Source organism: Nothobranchius furzeri, chromosome 14 (genome assembly GCF_043380555.1).
Source record: "Nothobranchius furzeri strain GRZ-AD chromosome 14, NfurGRZ-RIMD1, whole genome shotgun sequence".
NCBI lineage: Eukaryota > Metazoa > Chordata > Actinopteri > Cyprinodontiformes > Nothobranchiidae > Nothobranchius > Nothobranchius furzeri.
In genome coordinates, this window is record NC_091754.1 from 21,085,346 (window position 1) to 21,106,065 (window position 20,720).

General features: G+C 40.3%; 1 protein-coding gene across 1 annotated transcript in view; it reads right to left on the bottom strand.

The window, feature by feature from the left end:
* Positions 1-20,720, bottom strand: part of LOC107390009 (obg-like ATPase 1) — a 57,618-nt gene that overhangs the window by 22,565 nt on the left and 14,333 nt on the right. The window contains exons 5-7 of the mRNA XM_015966476.3: positions 12,613-12,788; positions 9,220-9,300; positions 8,824-8,921 (exon numbers count right to left, since the gene is read on the bottom strand). Of these exons, the coding sequence (XP_015821962.1) occupies positions 8,824-8,921; positions 9,220-9,300; positions 12,613-12,788 (355 nt within the window). The remainder of the gene's footprint in view (positions 1-8,823; positions 8,922-9,219; positions 9,301-12,612; positions 12,789-20,720) is intronic.

The window sequence follows — 20,720 nt, forward strand, 5'->3', positions numbered from 1 at the left end:
TTACCCGAACCGAGGGACAGTCAACCACCAGGCTAACTGAGCAGACAGGTCTTTACATCTGTTTCAACTTTACTACATGTCCTCTCCTGTTGTTTCCGTCCGCTGAAAGCTGGCTGAAGGCATCCATTAGGCCGGACTGTGGGCAGAAAGGTGCTCATCCTGCATGGGAAAGTGTTTCTCAGATTCCCACACAGCAAAACAACACAGGATCAGTGATCTTATAAGATACCGGTGAACTTCTAACGCTTTACATAAAACTTCTGTGGAGCTGGTTTGGTTTCGAACTCAATAAAGTTTTTGTTAAGTTGACGAGGGTTAAAGTGACTCACAATGACCTCCTGCCTCGCTCCTTGTCTCGTTTCTGTTTCTTGTGTGGTTCTTTGTCAAAATTAGCAGGTAAAAGGAAACTTTGTTTTCAATGGAAACGTCAGAATAATCCCAATCTTTTGGAATATATTCTAATCTGACCATACATGCAGAGAGCTACAGCTGGCTCACTGCATCTCCACCTCCTTTAATTTAACAGTGAAAGCTCCTCCTACAGGCAGGCACCATTAACAGTAATTCATAGTATTTTTATACTTCTTGAGCATTGGAGCCTCAAATTAAATATTGTACAATTCAAAACAATTATTTAAATCAATAAATAAATAGAATAACTGTATAAATAAAGTTGGAATAAAAAGAGTAAACTGCAATCAATAGTCAATTTAGCAGTTTTGGCAGAAAAAACAGCTTCTGTCTACTTACAGGTTTACTGAATAGCACTACAAATAAAATATGTTACTGTTCAATATGTTTACATAAATGTTTCTCACACTAGAGGTAAGTAGTAATAGCCAGAACGTTTTGATGTCTTTAGGTCTGAACTGAAGTCATTGTGGCCACAAACTTATTTTTGCAGCAGTAGGTGCAGAGTAACACAAATATGGGTCAGTGATTGTGTCTAATATTTGAAATAATACTGATATAAGATATAAAATATAAAAATTATTACCCAATTTATAAGCTCTTAAGTTGGCAAGCAACTGGTGCAACAAGCAGTGGTGCCCCCAAGGGGTGGCAACGGTGGTCGGGTTGGGGAGGGGGACCTCTGGAAAGTTGTTGGAATCCAGAAGACCACGCCCCTCCTCGCTTCATGAATGCCATTCATGTTTATTGTAATTTATTTGATAAAGCATAACTTATGTGTAAGTCACTGAGGCTCAACACTATAAACAATAACTGAAATAACAGTAAAAAGTTTTGTCTTTTTTCTGAGTTGTTTGCGTTTCTCTCAGATTTGAGGTATGTGTTGAGAGGCGATGCACAGCGAGAGGTGAACCTCTCCCAGAGTTACCACAGGGACCAATGTTTGTGTGCCACCCCAAAATTTTCACTGGTCCCCCCGATGGAAATTTTCTGGCGGTGCCACTGCCGGTGAGGAACACTGAAAAGGTAATCAACATCAAATTAAAGGAGTCTGACGTGATTTTAAAAGTTTTTTGGAGTTTAACAATAAGTCATCACAAACCAAAGAGAACATCTATTTACCTATACCACACACACACACACACACACACACACTGGCACATAGACAGTCAGACAGACCCAGATCAACAGAGTTAATAAAAGCACAGAGCGATGGTACCCTGTGGTTCTTACACTCACTGGGAGAAACCACTCGGCAGAGGCACTCACAGACAGGTCACGCTGGCTGGTTTCCTTAAAGGTCAACACATCTACTTAAGAGGCGTCAATTTACTTTAATGCACATTGTCCAAAAGAAGACGAAGACGAAGAATAGGAGAGAAAAAAACAACAGAAAAAGGAAACATCACAGCATATAGCTGGAATATGCTTAAATGTGTATTTTGCCCTCAGAAAACCAGGCTGTGCTTTGTTCTCTGTAAAAATCGGAGAACAAAACTCATTAAAGAAAAACTGATAAAACAGGCAAGAATAAGAAAGTGGTATAGTAAATAACATCTTAAAGGACTTGTGGCAGATGCCAAAACTGGCAAACTGCAGCCATCTCATCATCAACAAGCGCTCTAATGACCACACAAGTTTGGGTATGTGGTGCAGAGCACCAGTCTTCCAAGCAGCTCACCAACAGTGAGGAACGAGGAAAAAGCCTCTTGATGGACTCTTGTAGATTCCGTTCCCCATCACGCAATGCCTCTCAGTCATAAACACATGACAAATGCAGTCTTAATCATTTTTTACGAGCGGGGATGTGCAGGGGGCAGTGTATGGCTGGAGGGGGAGAGGGGAGCGGTGAGCAGCAGGCGGCCCCCCTCTGCACAGAGGAGAGGGTTGTGTGGTAAAAATCTCCTCTGGAACATCACTCGGCCTGCCCGCCTTTGATCTCCTCACCGCAATTACACCAGCATCCAAATGAGCGTGGAGTCGCCTCTGAAACAGACTTCAAACATGCACATGGACGCATTCTCATACACATGAACGGTATAGGATTGGAGCCATGTGCTCCTCTCAACAGTAAATGATGTTCTGTCTCCAGCAGAGAACCTGAGGATGAAAGGAGGCCTTGCTCCTCGTCTGATCCTTCCATTAATGATGGCTTGCTAAAGCTAATACCATGTATTCTTGTCTAAACAAGGGCAGCGTGGTATGTGGTTGCACATACTCCAAATGAAAGCATCTTAGCTGCTTTTGAAGGCGCGCGTCGTTAAATAGGTAAATATAATCATGCATTTTGTGTAAAAAGTGCATATAAAAACAATAATGTATGCGATGCATACATTTAAAATTGGGAACATTGTCTTGAATTTTTCCAGAAAAGCATGCACTAAAAAAAACCCATCTCAAATATCTAAGCATAGAACCTGTGGATTGGCCTGAGAGAACAGATAAAATTGGCTTATTTCCCTAATTCTACGATTCACCAGCTCTTCCTCGACACATTAAAGCTGAGATTGCAATTTGTCTTGCTGTTTGCTTTGAATAGTTCTTAACCGTATCATCATCTCAACTGCGCTGGTGGAAAAACACGGGAGCATGGCGACAGCCAAATGGCAGTCTGGCGTCTCTGCTGCAGACTAGCTGCCATTAGGGCTGAGAGCAGCATTTATTGTACAATTAGGGCCAGCTAGATCTACCTGTAATCATCTCCATACAGGTGTGAGCTCCTTTCTGGACAAGGGAAGTGACTCATCACTTGTCAAACGTCAACACTTTGATGTCAGCATTGTTCATAGCGGAGCCCTCGGGGACACCTGAGCACTACAGTTTGCCTGTTTAAAACGCTCCAAGATTTATGGCATTTCACACTCACACAACATGGAAAAAAGGGGAGAAAAAAAACTATTTTCCTACTGATGACGGATGTTCCACTTGTCATGAATCATTTGATTTATGAGCTCTTACTCCTCCCCTCCGTCTGACATTTATAGTTTTGTGACAGGAACATTTTAACAAACACTCACAGGTAAACAACTGCTTGTGTTACAATGCTGCCAAGTAAAGCACTAAACAAATTTTGTTACAAAACGCCACACGCCTGGAGGCCAATAGGGAATAATATGATAATAATCCACGTGTTTTTGACAGAGCAGCTGCTGTTTGGAAACAGAGACCTCAAGCGAACAATAAAAGGCAAACAGCAGCTTTCTGCAGCCAGGTTGCTGTGAAATGTGTTTGTAAAAAGAAGAAAATTCAAATTGATAAGGAGTTAAAGAGATGAATCAGATCCTTAGATGTGTGGTTTTGCAGACAGGTTCTGAACAATTAATATCTTACCTGCTGAAGATAGTTTCAGACTGATGATTGCTGTCAACTGAAATAAAATTGAGCCTTTAAAGTTTACTTGTGCATGCAAAACTTTTGATTTTGCATTATAGTTATTCATGCAGAAGTTATTCTAGAGCACAAATGGTGTAGATTCTAACTGTAATGCAGGGATGTCCAAAGTGCAGCCTGCAGGCCATTTCTGGGTCTTAGTGTGATTTTTTTGTGGCCCTCAATTGCAAATTGATGATGAAATTATCAAATATTCTAATATTTAATAATATGAGGCCTAACAAAAATGCAGATGCAACAAAATATTTTCAAAATGAAAATGTATTTGTTGTATTTATTAACTGTTTTTATTATATTTTTCTTTTTTTATGTAAAAAAGGACCACAAACCTCCGCTGACTTACCAAAAAGCCTCTTTTCATTAATTTTTACTGATTAGGACAAGCATTGTCCAGAGAAATACTGACCCAAACACCTTTATGGCTGCTGATAAATAACAAAAATTCTGTTTAAGATCAGGAAATTACAAAATAATTGACTCATCAAATCCAGGGAATTTGGTGTTTTTTTTAATTCAGGCAAACTTCAACAAAAACCAAACAATATATTATTTTCAATAAAATGTTGCATATGGATCTTTTCTAGTGAGCAGTGTTTGCGTGAACAGCTATCAAAAATGCATGAAATAGGGATCGGTAGAAGGTGGGAAAGTTTGATAAGTGGAGGAATTATAAATTGTCAGTATTGAAGGAACAAGGGGGTAAATGGGAAAATAAATAGTAATTATCAGCAAAGATTTTACAAGCCTTATCGTACATTTCAATTGACACTCTAAGTTTATTAAATGTTGAATTTATTTAACCAAGTTTTGTCAACTGGTATATAGAGTAATCTAAATGTACTTTTAACAAAACAACATACACCAGTGTATGCTACTCTTTATATTTAAGGTGCATTATGTAAGAATTAAGTAAGACTGACATTCTGTGGTCAAATTTGGGTACTGCAGTCCATTTCTATTAACTCATTCACTGCCAGCCGTTTCCTGATCGGTAAAGCCCTTTGCTGCCAGCCGTTTTCACTGTTTTTACTGTTTTTTAAGACTCACAGAACATTGCACGCTAGGATGATGTCAACGCCAAAACTACCAAAACAAAGAGAAAATTCACATCTTACATCAAGAAGAATCCATGCATTTCGAGCATTATCCGTTCTTTCATAATCCGTTGTCGAATTGTGATCGGCAGAAGCTTTTCCGGTTCACGCCTCACTTTTTTTTTTACAGCAGCAGCCCAAAGCGATCTCCTAACACATGGATTTTCTGCTTCCTGTTCACGTGATGTGTGACGTACCCGGATGAAGATCGACTTTAGAGCTGGGAAGTTTGTTCTCACGGTGCGTGGGCTCGTTCCTACGGCCACACAGTAAAAAAAAAAGGCAAATGACAAATTTATTCGTCATTGGCAGTGAACGGTTGGATTTAAAATGACAACTTTTCAGGTCAACGGCAGTGAATGAGTAAACAAAAAGTTCCTTTCTCACTGCCATTGCATATCTGGTGTTAGCACTCTTGGGTGTTTTACGTAGGGAGCACTTGTTACACTCATTACAGTAGAAGGCACTTTCGGCATTATGCCGGGGACACGCCGGCCGCCAAAGCGCCGCGAAAAGGGGGCCGCCTTCATTCGGCGCCCTTGTTATCCTATTCAGTAGACCACATGGGCTGCCGAAGCGCCGCGCGCCGACGCTCCAGCCCGCGACGTGCAGCGATCGTTTCGGCGTCTGCTCTATTTTTTTCGCGAGCCGCGGGTGAACCGCGCCAATTCTGGCAGGAAGTCAAACCTAGACATAAGAGGCAGGCCGGTAAATTTAACAAAATAAAGCATTTAAAAATACAATTTTGCGATAGTCAAATGTGTTCGTAAACAGACACTGCATAAAAACCACACGAACACACACACACACACACACAGAGCGAACTTGTGTGTGTGTGTGACCATGTGAAGGGGGTGTGGTTTTGGGTGTCTTTCAACCAGAGCAAACAAGACAGAGAGGCAGAAAGTCGTAGGCCAGCTATTAACTACTGGTTCACACCATAGGTTCACACACACACGTACCAACACACACACAAACTACAAGGGGGAGGGGGGTGTAGAGGAAAAGAGCAGAGAAAAGGCAGAGAGGAAATGGAGGACACCACGTGGTTAAAAGAAAAACTACGAGTTGCGCCTCGACCGGAGCAGAGAAACAAGCGTCTGGTCTGAACTGAGGAGCAGCGGGCAGCGGCCGAATTTCGCCTCCCGACGCTTCGGCGGCCGGTGTGTCCCCGGCCTTAGAGGGAGTGCAGTTGTTCACCGTCTCTGTGTTTTACTTCTGAACCACTCAATAAAGTAAGATGCCATGATTGACTCATTTTTAACTTCACACATGTTGTACACTCCACTGCAATATCAAGTTGTTGGTAATTGAAAAGGTAGCATGAGATGTTTTTACAGCTGGCTGTTTGTCCGTAATTCACCATTATAATTGTTAGCTCAGCGGTAGCCTCTAGCCTTTTTTTGCCCAATATTAGAGTAAAACAAAGATGTTGTGCTTTCTTAGGGGTACAAGACATAACTTCTGGGGTGCTTCTTTTACTGGCTTTGAGTCTTTAACCAACTCTGGAGCTTTTTTCCTGCCATTGTCAATATTGCAAATGTTGGTGCTGCAGCATCAGCTTGGTGAAGACGCAGCAACACAGTCGCAGATTGTAAACAGTAACTACGTCCCTCTTCGACCTTTTTAAAAGGAGAAAAACTGGCCTCCACTCAGCCGGCTGAAAAGGAAATTTGTTTCATTATAACTGTCCTTCCAACATTAGACTGTTTTGTGATTATTTCACTGTAACATTCTTACTTGCTGCTCTTTTAAACAACTAGGTTAAGTCGAACCAGTTGACATAACTTGGTTAATTAAATTCAACATTTTATGTCTCACAGTGTATGTTTATGTATACGTTTATGGAAATTTGTGAAAAAATAACATTTCTAAAAGAAAAATGCATGAAATAGTTCTTATTCAGTAGGGATCCACTTTGGTCTTGGTCCCAGTCAGACTAGCCATCAGCTTATCAATCTGTCAAGAATGAATCTCTACTGTTCCAGACTAAAGTTGTTGAAAGAGCCATCTCCAACATGTAAGATATTAATAGTTCTTTGATGGATTTGAAATATTCCTCTGAGACAGAATAAAGTCTGAATGTTCTCCTGCAGAGTCAGCTGCCGGAAGCTCAGCTTCAGCTTCAAAAAGAACAATAAGCGTGCATCTATTCATCCAGACTTTCTCAGCCGTGCGTGCATCTATTCATTCAGACTTTCTCAGCCGTCACGTTGGGCGTGGAAGTTTCATGGCTGTGAAGAAATGCTTGTAAAGCAAGAACAACAACATGTGGGGACAAAACCAAACATCTGCAGCCAAACATTTCAGTTAATATTTGTCACCGTGAATCACCCGTTGTCTCCGAAGCGATATTAATCACCCGTTTGGGTTTTACATGTACTTGTTTTGTCACTGGAAACCCTCCTTCTCTTTGATATCACATGAGAAATTTTGTTGGGAAAATGAAGACCATATGGTAGTGTGCGCTTAATGAAGTACACAGTCTGAGGGCTGGCTACAGTTAGCAAAACTGGATGTTGTGTTAGCGTTTACTTAGTGCCACCTCCAGGCAGATCCTCTCTAAAGATACGATCGCTCCTGCCAGCAGGAGACTGCAGTCGGTCTCATATACGCCGGCAAATGAACACAACACACACGGGGGGGGGGGGGGGGGGGTGCACAACCCACATTTCATAGATGACTGCTGATTTTGTCAGAGATTGAGAGAATCAGTCGCAGAAGTACTTGATTTATTTTATTAAAGTATAAAAAGTATGCATTTTCAAATGTACGTAAAAATAAAAAAAATAAAAGCATTCAACTAACAGTTAAATATGTGCTGTGTGTGTAGAGGTGTGCTAAAATACTTAATTTATTTAACCTTTTACAAACGTAGTGGAGTAGAACGTACAGAAAATTGCTTTAAAATTTGGTGAAGTAAAAGTCAGATGTGCACTCCAAAAAACGATTCTTGGCCCTTGTAAACACCAGCTAAAATTTTTATGTAAGATTTAACTAAAGTTTATAAAATCACCGCTGTTTTTTATCCAAATGGGTAAATTAAAATCAAATGTTCTATGTGTAAACCTAAACTAAGAATGTTTGGTAAACCCTTCTTAATGGAATCCCATTTTAAGGAAGTGAAGACTTTTAAAGAATTTGCTAGGGTGCGGCAAATTCTCAGTGCGTCATTTGTTCTTCATTTGGGTTGAAGAAGAAGAAAGTGAACTGCATGCACCCAAAAAAAATCCTTGGCTCCAGTAATCACTAACAAACATTTTAATATAAGATTTAACGAACATTTATAAAATCCCAAATGTTATTAATTAAAATAGTATAACACATCTTTGGTGTGTTGACATTCTAATTCCATCTTTTAGTTCTTTTTAAAACACAGAAAGGTTTTATTCACCTGCAACGTTTCGTTTGCGGCTGCAAACTTCGTCAGGCTGACAAGTCAAATAAACATAAACGTAAGAGCAGGTTACCGTAAATGGGGATCTTTCATTGACTTTATGTAATAAAATTACATGGAAATTGTACATGTAAATAAATGGCATAAAGTCAACAATTTGACTGATCATTTTTTTCAGCGTAGACCTCAAGAAAATGACTTAAGAAAAGTACAAATACAGAAAAATTGTACTTAAGTACACTAAAAAAGTACTTTGTTACATTCCATCGCTGGTGAAAATACATATAGCTAATCACATAAATACACTCTAAGAAAGGAAATGTTGAATATTCTTAACCAAATTATGTCAACTGGTTTCACTTACTTTTGACATAACAACATATCACACTGTATATTACACTAAGGTTTAGTCGAACCAGTTGGCATGACTTGTTTAAAGGAATTCAACATTGCCTTTCTTAGAGTGTAGATTCGTGATGATTAACAGTAAATCTGCCCACCCCTTCTCCCCTCTTTTTCCCAAGAACTTACCATTTGTTCTTCCTCCTTATGTAGTCTCTCTCAGAGAGATTAACGAGGTATATCATTGGTTTGGATGTCAAAAACAAGTATTTGTTCAACACTTCTATCTGTGGAGAAATAAAAAAAAAGGTTCTGAGAATCCAAAAGTTTCCAAAGTGGCTTTTGAGGATGACACCGACAGAGACAAATGAAGCCAAATTAAATTATAAGCACAGGGGGGGGGGGGGGGGGGGGGCTGTGGAGACATGAAATCAAGATCAGCTTGGCCAGATGTCATTAGCTTGTACAAACGTAAAAAAGACTTCAGATTTATAAGAAGAAGGGAGAAAAACGGCAGTTGTACTTTCAGGTTAGATAAAAAGATGAATCATGTTAATAAATTTGACATCAACATCAAAGCCTTACCTCCTTGTCGTTCCAATCGTGATAGAAGCGGACGTTCTTCCTTTCATCCACAACCCAGCTCTTTATTTTGCACATAACGTCCTGTTTGGGGTTAAAAAAAGGAACGAACAAGAAGCCATTAAAGGATGAAAAAGAAGAAACCCAGCAGGGTATGGGGTAATTATTTCCTAAATGCATGGCATCCTGATGCCAAAGTGAACAATGGCTTCTGCTCTCATTCAGGCAAGGAGTAGCCCAGCTTTGACGGGGATGGCATGAACAAGACCCCCTTCGTTTCTTTAAATGCTGACAAAATGCCTTCTGGGGTGTCAGCTTGATACACCAATATTCCTCCGGGACCGTTTAATGAAAAGGACAGGGAGAGGAGATGAAATTGGAAAGAATGGGGGAATTGATTGGAAGTTGGTTAGTAGGGTGTAAATTATTGGTCCTTCCTCAGGTACTTTACAGAATGTAGTCATATACTGAATGAGAACTTGTGAGGTGCAGTGCTAATTATTCGCTGCTTCTGAAAACACGGCGCATTTAAAGCTACCTATGCGGCGGCCCTTACTGACGTACTTGTGGGCTGGGACTGTGGGGTCTTGACAGGATCTGGAAGCGGAAAAGGGTGGGAAAATGGGAGGGAGGTAGTTATAAAATTTGTAATAAAGAAATTGAGCCTATTATTGTTGATCCAGCCCCACAGAAATTAGCGGAACACATTCTTTTTGTTCCTGTCAACTTGACCTCCCCCTTCATATAAAAACTCACCCACCCCCTGCAACACTCTCCCTACCTCCTCTTTTTTTTCTCCCCTCCCAAAACCCCTTGCAGCACTTCACATTCATACTCTCTTTTGAAAGAACTGAGGAAAAAAATCCTGCCAGAGCCTCAATTATACAATGGCAGAAAAAGCTCCACACGCTGACCCCCAGCCAGCTGCATTCACTCTCTGCACATCTCTCTCCGCAGGAATTCTAAAGGCCTTTTAGTCAGGCAGCCAGAGTGCAGCCAGCGGGAGAGAGAGCAGGAAGAGCTGCATACACTCCGCCCGCGCCGGCCCAAGTCTTCACAGAGAGATTAATCATCTGTGAAATGGAAACAGCAAACGGCCAGTGACACGGGCTGAACCCGCTCCAGGTTTCCCTCATCAGCTCGCAGCCGCCTTGCAGCGCTCCTCTAACAGGCAGGTGTTAATAAAAGGCATATAGGTCCCACAGGGGTCAAACACATACGCTCGCCACCATGAAGCGCCGCTGGTGGGCCGGTTTCTTATTATTGTTTGGCAAGGAGAGGGATTTTAAAGGCTCCTCCGTGCGGGCAGAGATGATGAAACATTGTTCTTGCAAACGTGACAACAACAACATGGATTTGCAACAATGCATACGCATGAGCGCTGCACCCCTGCATGCATGAGTTTAGCCTAAACAGAAAATTCAATGACTTTTTCATCCTAAAAGCTAATGTTATTACAGAGTATGTCGCTCTAAACTGACCTGCTGCTTTGATTTCACTTCTGCACACATCACACTAGGTAATTATGTGTTGCAGCTACTACAAAGTTGCACTTAAATGAAAGTTACTATAAAGGGGAAAACTTGTATTTTTGCTTATAGTTTACTACAGCTTAATTACTAGTTTAGTCCTTTTTGTCTCAGTTAAAGCAACTTGGTTTTAAGGGCGCTTTACGTTGTAAGTATTAGATCCAACACATAATTATGTAGTTCTGTGTAACCATTATTTTAAGTGCAATCAGTTTACTTTTATTCATTAAGCGGAGCTAATCAGATTTTACAGAGCACATGTGCATCAAACAAATAACGTATTATTGTCAATTGTTTTAAAATTCTCAAGGCAACTTTATTTATATCGTACATTTCACACAAAGAGGTTATATTCAATGTGCTTTTCAAGTGTACAAAAACACAAAACAGTCCATTTTAGCATCAAAATGTTAAATCTATGTGACAAAAAGTTACTATTTAAAATACACTTTAAGGAAGAAAGCTTTGAGGGAGCATTTAAAGTTAAAGTGAGCAGTTACAGTGCAGAAGGTGCAGCATGAGCAGCATAAAAACAGAAGAGAAAATAATATCTGTATTTTTGTCAATTAATCCAGACTCTGAAAGAATTTAAGATTCACGCAGCCAGTGCAAACCCAAGTAAGTCAGTGTCTTGCATCACTAAAACAAATCTCTTCATTTACTTACACTTTTCCTTATAAAAACTGAAGTAACTGCAGGTGATTCCCTTTTAAAGTTGCAAACATAATCTCGATGGCTTGCGCTACACATAGCTGAGCAACCCAGATCTCATCCTGCAGCAATCACTTAATCCCTCCCATCTAAGAGCTCAGGGCATCCTTTGATAACCGCCATCCTTTCACCGTCTAGAGAGGCCTTCTATAGATCCTCACTTGCCGGCGTGTGCGCAACCTTTGACAAGCAATGTAGATTATTTTTATTCACTGCCTAAAATTGTTAGCAATTATGGTAGTAAGCGGCCACCTGCCTGGCCTGAATGGCTTGTGTCTGAGGGGGCTGCAGGGATTTTGGGAGGTGCTGCTGCACGCTGAAAAGCAGAGGAAGGAGGAGGAGGAGGAAAAGGAGGGGTGGGCATCTGAAGCAAACCCACCAGTGACGGGGGTGTCTGCAGCAGGTGAAATAGCCCTTCTCGTTAGTGTAATAAGTGGTCAGAGCCTCCGTGAGTTGGGGCCTGGGATTGGGCATGCTGCCCCGAGTGAAAGGCCACATGTTCCGTGCCTTCCTGCCTCCAGTTAAAGACATCTGCAACCAAAATTATTCCGCAACTTGCCTCATTACCGTAACAACATCTGTATGTGTGTGAAAACACAAACGTTTTCATCCGACGTCCAGAATGTGGATTTATTTCATATTTGTTTTAATCTTTTTTTTTCCCCACAAATTACCTCGCATTTCGACCTCAGAGATTGGAGGGATGCGATTCTGCCGAGGAAGACGATGCTAAACATTTACGGTATTCATAGCGAGTTATGGGCATACGTGTCAACCATTGTATGGCCTTAAACAATTTCCCTAGCTGCTGTAGGAGTACAAGCGTGAGCCAGCGCTGTGCCATGATTTGAGTATTACTTTAGATGAAAAGAGCTGTGTGGAAACACTTTCATTAGCCTGGTGCTGTGACCCGGGGTCGGCAGCTGAATAAGTAACACTCTATTAATGATTTCTACAGCAGAAAACCCCTGACCCCTGATCACTTTCAATCTCAGAGAGGGAAAAATGGGCCAGGGGGAGGGGTGAGACTTATTGGAGGGAGATAAAAAAACAAAAAAAAACCATACTTTTTTCTCCATGGCCATGTGTGTGGGAGGGTTATTATTTGTGCCTTGCTGTGAGGGGGAGCAAAGGGCCTGCTGTGACATTGACTCACATATTCTGGTTTGAGTTTCTTGTCACCGCCTCTAATGGCCGTTTTCTCCAGCTTGTCAATAATGGGTCCGATCATCTCCTCGTCCTTCATCCTCAGCTCCTCGTGGATGATCTCCATGTCTCTGACTGGGTCCACCGTCCCCTCAACATGGATGATATCCTCATCCTCAAAAGCACCTGCAGGGACAGAACACAGACACAAAAAAGCTGTACTCTTCTTCTTTTTTTTGAATTTCCCCTCCAATCACCAACAATGCATCTGATTTAGTGAGTACGTATAACACAAAGCATGGAATCAGAGCAGCAAAATCAATGACATTGACTTTCTGGGATCAAATGTGAAACAGTGATGTGATTCAGCTCAGAAAGAGAAAAAAAATCATTAGCTACTGCTGAGAACGTGGGAAAAATAGACATCTGCATAAAAAGCACGGTGGGAGTTGGAGGAAAGTCATAACAAACACAATCAGGAGTTTAGAGATGCAGAGTCAAAGCTCATCGATCAGAGAAAACTTTTGTATTATTTGGAAAAACTAGAACATTTTCTCAAATTTTGATTGATAAAAAAAATACATCTATGACATCTTTCACGTAAAGGAGGACAGACTTCTTTTGATCGGGTGCATCTTAACTGAGGCTGAGCTGGCGATTAGGTAATGAGGCTCTGAAGCAGACCATTTAGTGGTCGGCGACTCTCAGGACTCCTGATTCTCCTGAAGGGGAGGAGGGGTTCTGAAGGAGAGTTTGTGTGTGTGTGTGTGTGTGTGTGGGGGGGGGGGGGGTTACATCTGCCACACAAGAGCAACAGCCTATAATGGTAGCAACCAAAGGATTAAGACATGTCTTACATAGGATATTTACTTCAATTAGTGAAATATTTTAGAAAACCTCAGACATATAAGATTTACATCAAATTTAATGAAAATTTCCCATTTAATTTCGTGATCTCTACCATATTTTGCAATATATACATAAAGTCTGTTGGTCAAAAATTAAATACACAGTTGCTTAATAAAAAATGAATGAGCTACAAACATATTATTCTGTTTTAAACACTGCCTCGTGTGAGAAACGGTCACCAGAATTTCTTAAAGGAGACAAATTTGATACAAAACATGTTCATAAAGTTCTTTGCACTAAGTCCCTCTCACTTAAAGCAATTTCAGCAGCTTTATTCATGACACAGTTTACAGTAGTTCTTTCCAGAAGGGCTCTGTCACTTTAAGAAAACAAGCTAGAGTTGGCCATGCCCATTCATCCCCAAACAGACTGCTATAAGCTGAGAAGCTCTGATTTCTGGGAGGGGCTTGGAGACGAGCTGCGATTCCTCCAGCAGCAGCTCTTTCTTGCATGTCAGAGGTCATTTTACTCTGATTTCTCCATTTGTGGCATCACAAACGGGGACGTTTTGAAATGGCTCATTTTAGGCACATAATTCATAGAACAAAATATTGACAGAAAACAGACGGGTGGATTTTTTCACCTTTGGAGTGCTTATAGGAGCAGTAGAGACCCACATAGTAGCACAAAAGGATGCAAAAGGTGAGTTTTGCATAAAATATTTAGAATTTTTGTTATTCTAAAAATACACATTTTTATTTCTGCACTGCATAATTTATTTATTTACATAGTTATTTCTAAATGTGCTTAAGAGTAAATTCCTAAAAGACATATTGTCACCTACAGCACTTTATCATCAAATCATTAATGAACTTAGTGTTTTTCTAAGTGGTTTATAATTAAAAATAACATGCATATTTCAGTGGGTTTCCTGTGCTAATATTACACATTTCATGTATGTTCTTTTCTTGCAAATTGCAGATAGATTAGGTCAACAACTTTCAAGCTGATTTTCTTTGAGGCTGACAGGTTGCTGTGGTGTTGCAGCACAAGCTGTAGAATGTGAATGATGGAGGAGTCACTAAATTCACATCCGGGCGAGTGTGAAGGTGCACTGACAGGTAAGGGCCTCATGTGATAGTATCTCAGGAAGTTTTAGCAATGACAAATATGGAAAATATTGATGATTCACAGCTGAGCATGACTGTAACAGTGCCCTTTTTTCATATTCAAGTAAGTCTTCTCAAAGCTGCAGCGTGCGTCAAATAATATGATGACTCAAAAAGCCTGCAGAGGTTTACTGAGTTCAGAACGGTAAAAAAAGGACCTAAAGGCAACTTGTTTTTCACATCCATGTTCTGGTTTGTCTCCACCACCGTGATTCCTGTGAGGTTTGCATATTTAATCATCTTCAGAAAAATAATATAGCAAATAAATTTTATTAATTCAATTATGCTTCACGGTGGTGCTTCTTAATATCAAATTGATAGTTAGCTGAAAGGTTCATGTGTAAACAACTAAGACTGAGCTACGGTTGCACATAGACTTAAAGTCATTCAAAAGCTACATAACATTTTTCCTGTGTTGATTACTTTTAGGGATTCTTCTTTTTTCTTGGTTGTAAGTTAATCTCCTTAAACTTGATCACTGCAAGTTGACAATGTAACATCCAGCAATGGTCAGTTTTTAGGTACAGTTTGACCATTCAACAGCTGGTCAAAAAGGAGACAAGAGACTGCATGTGTTCCCTTTAAATCAGCCTGCCTTCATCCCATCAGCTGGAGCTCAGAGCCTCTCTGCAGCTCTGTACACAGATAACGAATTGCCAACAATAATGGTCTCTTCTCAAGGCTTCCCTTATTGTCCTACAGGATTTTTCATGCCTTTGAATAAGGAACACTCGCAGCTCAGATCAGTTGCTAAATCAAAGAATGATTTCCTAAATTAAATATGAACTTCTAAAACTTATAAGCTAGATAATCATTAAATAAATGTTTGTTTATTGCTACATATAATAATTATAATATAATGAAATGTTTCATTAATCTGTGCTCAATGACTGAAGTTTGAAATGAATGTTATGTTGTGATTACATTGATTGATATATGTTTCAGCATGATGATGTGAAAGGTCATCAACATTTGTACTCACACAAGGACAAAGTAAAGTTAAACGTGTGACACATAGATGGCCCTTTACCCCAGATCAGAGCATCCAGTATCAAGGAAGGCGTGTTTCTGAGGTTGTCTTGGTAATATTCCTCAACTTGTCAACCTCTGGTTGGCTACATAAATCATAACATCCATCCATCCATTGTCTGAACCCGCTTTGTCCACGTAGGGTGGGGTGTGTGTGTGTGTGTGTGTGTGGGAGGGGGGGGGGGGGGCTGGTACCTATCTCCAGCTGCCAATAGGCAATCAGGTGGGGTACACCCTGGACAGAGAGCCAGTCCATCGCAGGGCAACACAGAGACACACAGGACAAACAATCACACACACACCTAAGGACAATTTAGACAGACCAATCAACCTAACAGTCATGGTTTTGGATTGTGGGAGGAAGCCGGAGTACCCGTAGAGAACCCACGCATGCACAGGGAGAACATGCAAATTCCATGCAAAAAGATCCCAGGCTGGGAAGCGAACCCAGGACCAAATCATAACATGAGAACATTAAAACTGGATCACTCTGGTGATTCATCAGTTCTTGAGAAAAGCTTCAGACCGGCCATCTGAAGCAAAACACCTCTTTAACCCATCAAAGATTTTGACACGTCGTCAAAATCTTTTTTCACCTGCGAAGCTGATACAGCAAACGGTTCCTGCAGAGCAAGCTGATATTTTTAGACTCCTTAAGAGTTCGCCAGACGCGCGGTTCCATCCGTCTGTTGTGACCTGGAGACATCTCTAAAACCGGTCTAGTAGCGCCGCAGTTTCTTCTACGGACCTCTGTGCCTGGAAGTCCGAGGACTTCGACATTCCGGATCCACCAGCAGGGTCTCCGAGAACGGGTGAAGTAGATGCATAGATAGCGTCTGATGTGTTTTTGATAATAATCAACTTCATAGCTTAACGTAAACCAAATTCTTTTACATCCAGAACTCAGCTCTCCTAGATACGGAAGTTCTAATAACATCGCATTCACACATAGGTTCATACATCACATCCACTCACAGTAAATGTTAGTTAGCCTGTCATGTTTTAATTGTTGGTAAAATAAATTCTTACTTTTGTAAACCTGACTGTTTTCTGAATCAAAACGAAGTGTGTACCATTCCTTAATAAATAAAGAATTCTAGAATCTTCTGATTAACACAGTAAAAACCAGGCAGGGTTGATATTCTATACTTAGAGTTTCACAGCTTATTGGTCATAAGTAGAGGTAATATATATATATATATATTGAGCCCTTAAAGCACTCAAATTCCCTAACCCTGCATATTGGCATGCCAGCCAGACTTCATGAAAATTGTCCACTTCGTGTTGGTTCTGATTCATTAATTAATTCTTCAAAAAACTATTATTTTCTGTGTCTGGGCGGAAAACGAGGGCAATCTCGTTATTCGCTGTCCCTACCTATTTCACAAACGGGGAGACTCCCGCCCCGCCACAAGGGGCGCTACTCTCCCTTGCCACTCAAAATCTGCCTATGAGAAGCTACAGCAGAACTGCAAAAGATTAACTGTTTGATTTAAATCTTAAAGGCAAGATTTAAAATACATGTTCCATCTTTTTGGGAACTTTCATTAAAAAAAGGAAAAACATGGGATGATTAATTTGTGTATACTTTAGTTTTCTTAGGGCCCTGTGATAAAATAAATTTGTTTTTATTTTTTTATTGGAGGACATCAAGATTTAGATAGCAGTGGATTGAAGTCAAGGTTGACCGACATGGGTTTTTGTAATGCCGATACCGATATTTACAGGTCATGGTCAGCCCATGTGCTGCAGAGATTTTGGGCCAATTTTAACGGTCAATATCTTGACGTTTTGACATGTTTCCTTTAGGCCGGCTCGGGTCCTGCGCCTGTCGATGATGTCACACTAGATGATTGGCTGGACTATGACTTACAGAAGTTAAGTTAAAAAAATGTAGGCATTAAGAAACATGGATTTAATAACAAAACTGCTAAAGTCTGTCCAAATCCTATGTGAAAGAACAGAACAGAAACGAAACAGAAATGCAACATGTGTTGCCGAGTGGTATTGCCACAGATTGGTGGGCGCAGGACCACCAGCAGATCCAGAAAACTACAATCGGCTTTTGTTCTCTCGATGGAATTAACTGAAGGACCACCAAAGTCTATGGAGTCACGCTGAGGTGTCATGCTTTCTGCTCCACAGGTAACAGCATTTACTGTAATGTTTTTGTAAACTAGCACTAACGTTAATATGGTTTAAAACTACCCTGAAATGTTTGTACTGCCCCCTAGCAGCAGGGAATTACACACTGCCACTTGAAGCATGTGATTTGAGGAATGTAAATATACATTTAAATATGATTTAGGTGTTCCTGGATTTAAATCAGCTCTCATAAACAGGTATTTTGGCCAATGCCAATACATAAAACATGGTAAATATTTGCCTGATATATTATCGGCCAACAGATATCGGTCTATCTCTGGTTTCAAGAGCCGGTTCTGAAATATTTTGTTCTTTTGTGTTATAATAACTTTAATAAGCATAATGGTAGTGTTAGCACTCCAACGTAAACCTGTAACGCTTTCCACACAGTTTAATTTCATTCAATTCAGTGTATTTATAAAGAGCCAAATCACTACAAGAGTCATCTCAAGGCATTTTACAAAATACATTTACTGTTGTTTATCAATATCTTGATCTGACAGAAAAGATGTCTTTCTGTACATAAAAATCTAAAATTTATTTTCCAAAACCCGACTAAGTTATCTTTTACTAATAAGTCATTTGGAAACAACGACTTTCTGATGTAATTTTTGTTTTAGTCTGCTTTACTGGTTCGTTATCTTGGTAAATGAAGGGCTAATTGCAAAAGCTGTCATTTTCTGTAAATTCACACATATCTTGGGGTGGTGCATGTGTGTGTGTGTGTGTGTGTGTGTGTGGGGGGGGGGGGGGTCTTTTTGCATTGCACAATCAACACCAGATTATTTTAGATGGTCTTGAACATTTTAGATTCATTATTAGACATCTTACAAGTATAAATGACAAATAGGTGATTTATTTATTTCATTATTTATCTCAACAAAACGAAGCTTCCTGCACCGTATTATTGATGCAAGCCAACAGAAGCTGCAGACTTTTGTGCAAGCTGTCATCCCGTACATTGTCCTCATGGAGAAATGAACTTATTCAATTACTCTTTGCCTAATCAGGCTGTTTTGGTTCCTCTCCTCTTGCAGAGGTACTCCACAGTGTAAACAGTTCACTTACGCCACACAAAAAGGGGCTAATCAGTGGAATTATTGTTTTGCTGCTCCAATTTAGCAGCTCCCTGTTTAGCACTGATTGGAATAAAATTTTGCCATTGTGTCTGTGTGAACTCTGGGAATATAATGCAATGTAATCTTTTTGTTAGCTACAAGAATATACATACATTATAGCACCATCATGATGTACAGTTTCAACACACTGCATTGGGGAAGAAAGCTCAAAATGGATGGAAAAATATTAAAAACTTACTAAATATTGAAGTTAATTAATACATTTTAAACCAGGGTTGAATATTCTGATAAAATAAATAATAAATAAAGATTTCCATCAAGCTTTCAAAGAGCAAATGCAGCTGATCACTCAATATTTAGTCCTCTCATTCCAGGGTAATTTGCCTCCATTCATTTCACCTAATTTAACATTCACATCTACTTTACCACCTTCCCATTCAAGGCTCAGAGCTGGACAACAAACGCGTGAAAGGAAAGAGAGGATGGGGAAAAAAACTCTGATGGAGCAATCTCCACAATTAGCCCTTAACAGCTGGGTCAGCGTAGGCCCGAGTGAAGACGGCGCCACACAAAGCCACGTGTGAGACAATAAAAAAGAAAACACAAAAACTGAGGGAAGAGATTAGAAAAACGAAAGGGCTTCTTTCGGGAGTCAGGTCTGTCTCACAGCTCCATTTTTACTGCCTCAGTTCAAACAGTGTATGCAGACAAGTATGAAGACACCATTAACAGGTGCTCCTCGCCAACAGAACAATAGGATTATTCTCTAGAGAGCGAGTTACGTTCAACTGTCTGATTAGGGATCAGACTAAACTGTTTAAAATTACAGCAACAGAGCAGGCAGGTGGGGGTGGGTGAGGGGGGGGTGGAGGGGGATACGCGAACTGACATTTATAAATGAAGCTGATTTTAAAAGGAAAAACAAAAAAAGGCTAATGATTTTACATTAACTTTAAAAAAATATCTTCCCCGCAGCTCAGTTTCCAGATTTCCCCTTTTCTCAGTTTGCACGAGTTTAACAACTAAGAGCAATAAGAGACACTTAAGAAAGCTTGAATCAGTACTTTTCTGCACGAGTGCAAAGTAAAGATCAATACTGATTGAGCTGCCTCCTCTAAAGTTGGGAGGATATGTGGTCAACATAATTCAGTTAAATTACAGTATTCATCGACTCCCTGCTTCCTGTGCATGTTTCCACATGCAGGATGGGTGAGAGCAGATCTAAAGAACCTGCATTCCTTACGCTGCTTTTAAAATGTGCATGCAAACTCGGTGCCGCAATTCTCCTGGTATTCAGAGCAGTAAAAGCTATTTTACGAGTCTGTCAGGGAAAGCACATTATGGATGTCTTCCCAGCATAAAAAAACACTAAATACATACAGGTATTTATGTTTATTCAGGAAATATCTTCTTGTCTTTCATTGTCAGATGCATGAATTTGGCAGCAATTCTGCATCCCATAACTGAGTTTGTGGAACATCCTGCCTTGTTTCTCTGCAAATGTCAATTACGGCAAATACCCTGGCTGGTAGAAAGCAGTTTAACACCAAAAAAATGGAGGGTTGGAGCCCATCAGTGACACACTCATGTTTTCTACATGATCCCATCTTTCAAAACACATCACCGTGAAATCACAGTGCTCGATAGTTTGAATTTAAGTACCTCACAAGGTGTGCCCAATTCATAGATAATCTACGGGCAGCTGCTGTGTCTCACCAAACCGGGGCGTGGAGGTGGAGGTTTGATATTAGACACATGTGAATTGATCTTTATGTAGAAGAAATTCTTGATTTGTGTGCAGCTAAAAGCTAAAAAAAAAACATCCAAGACAAATGGCAAAATAGCAT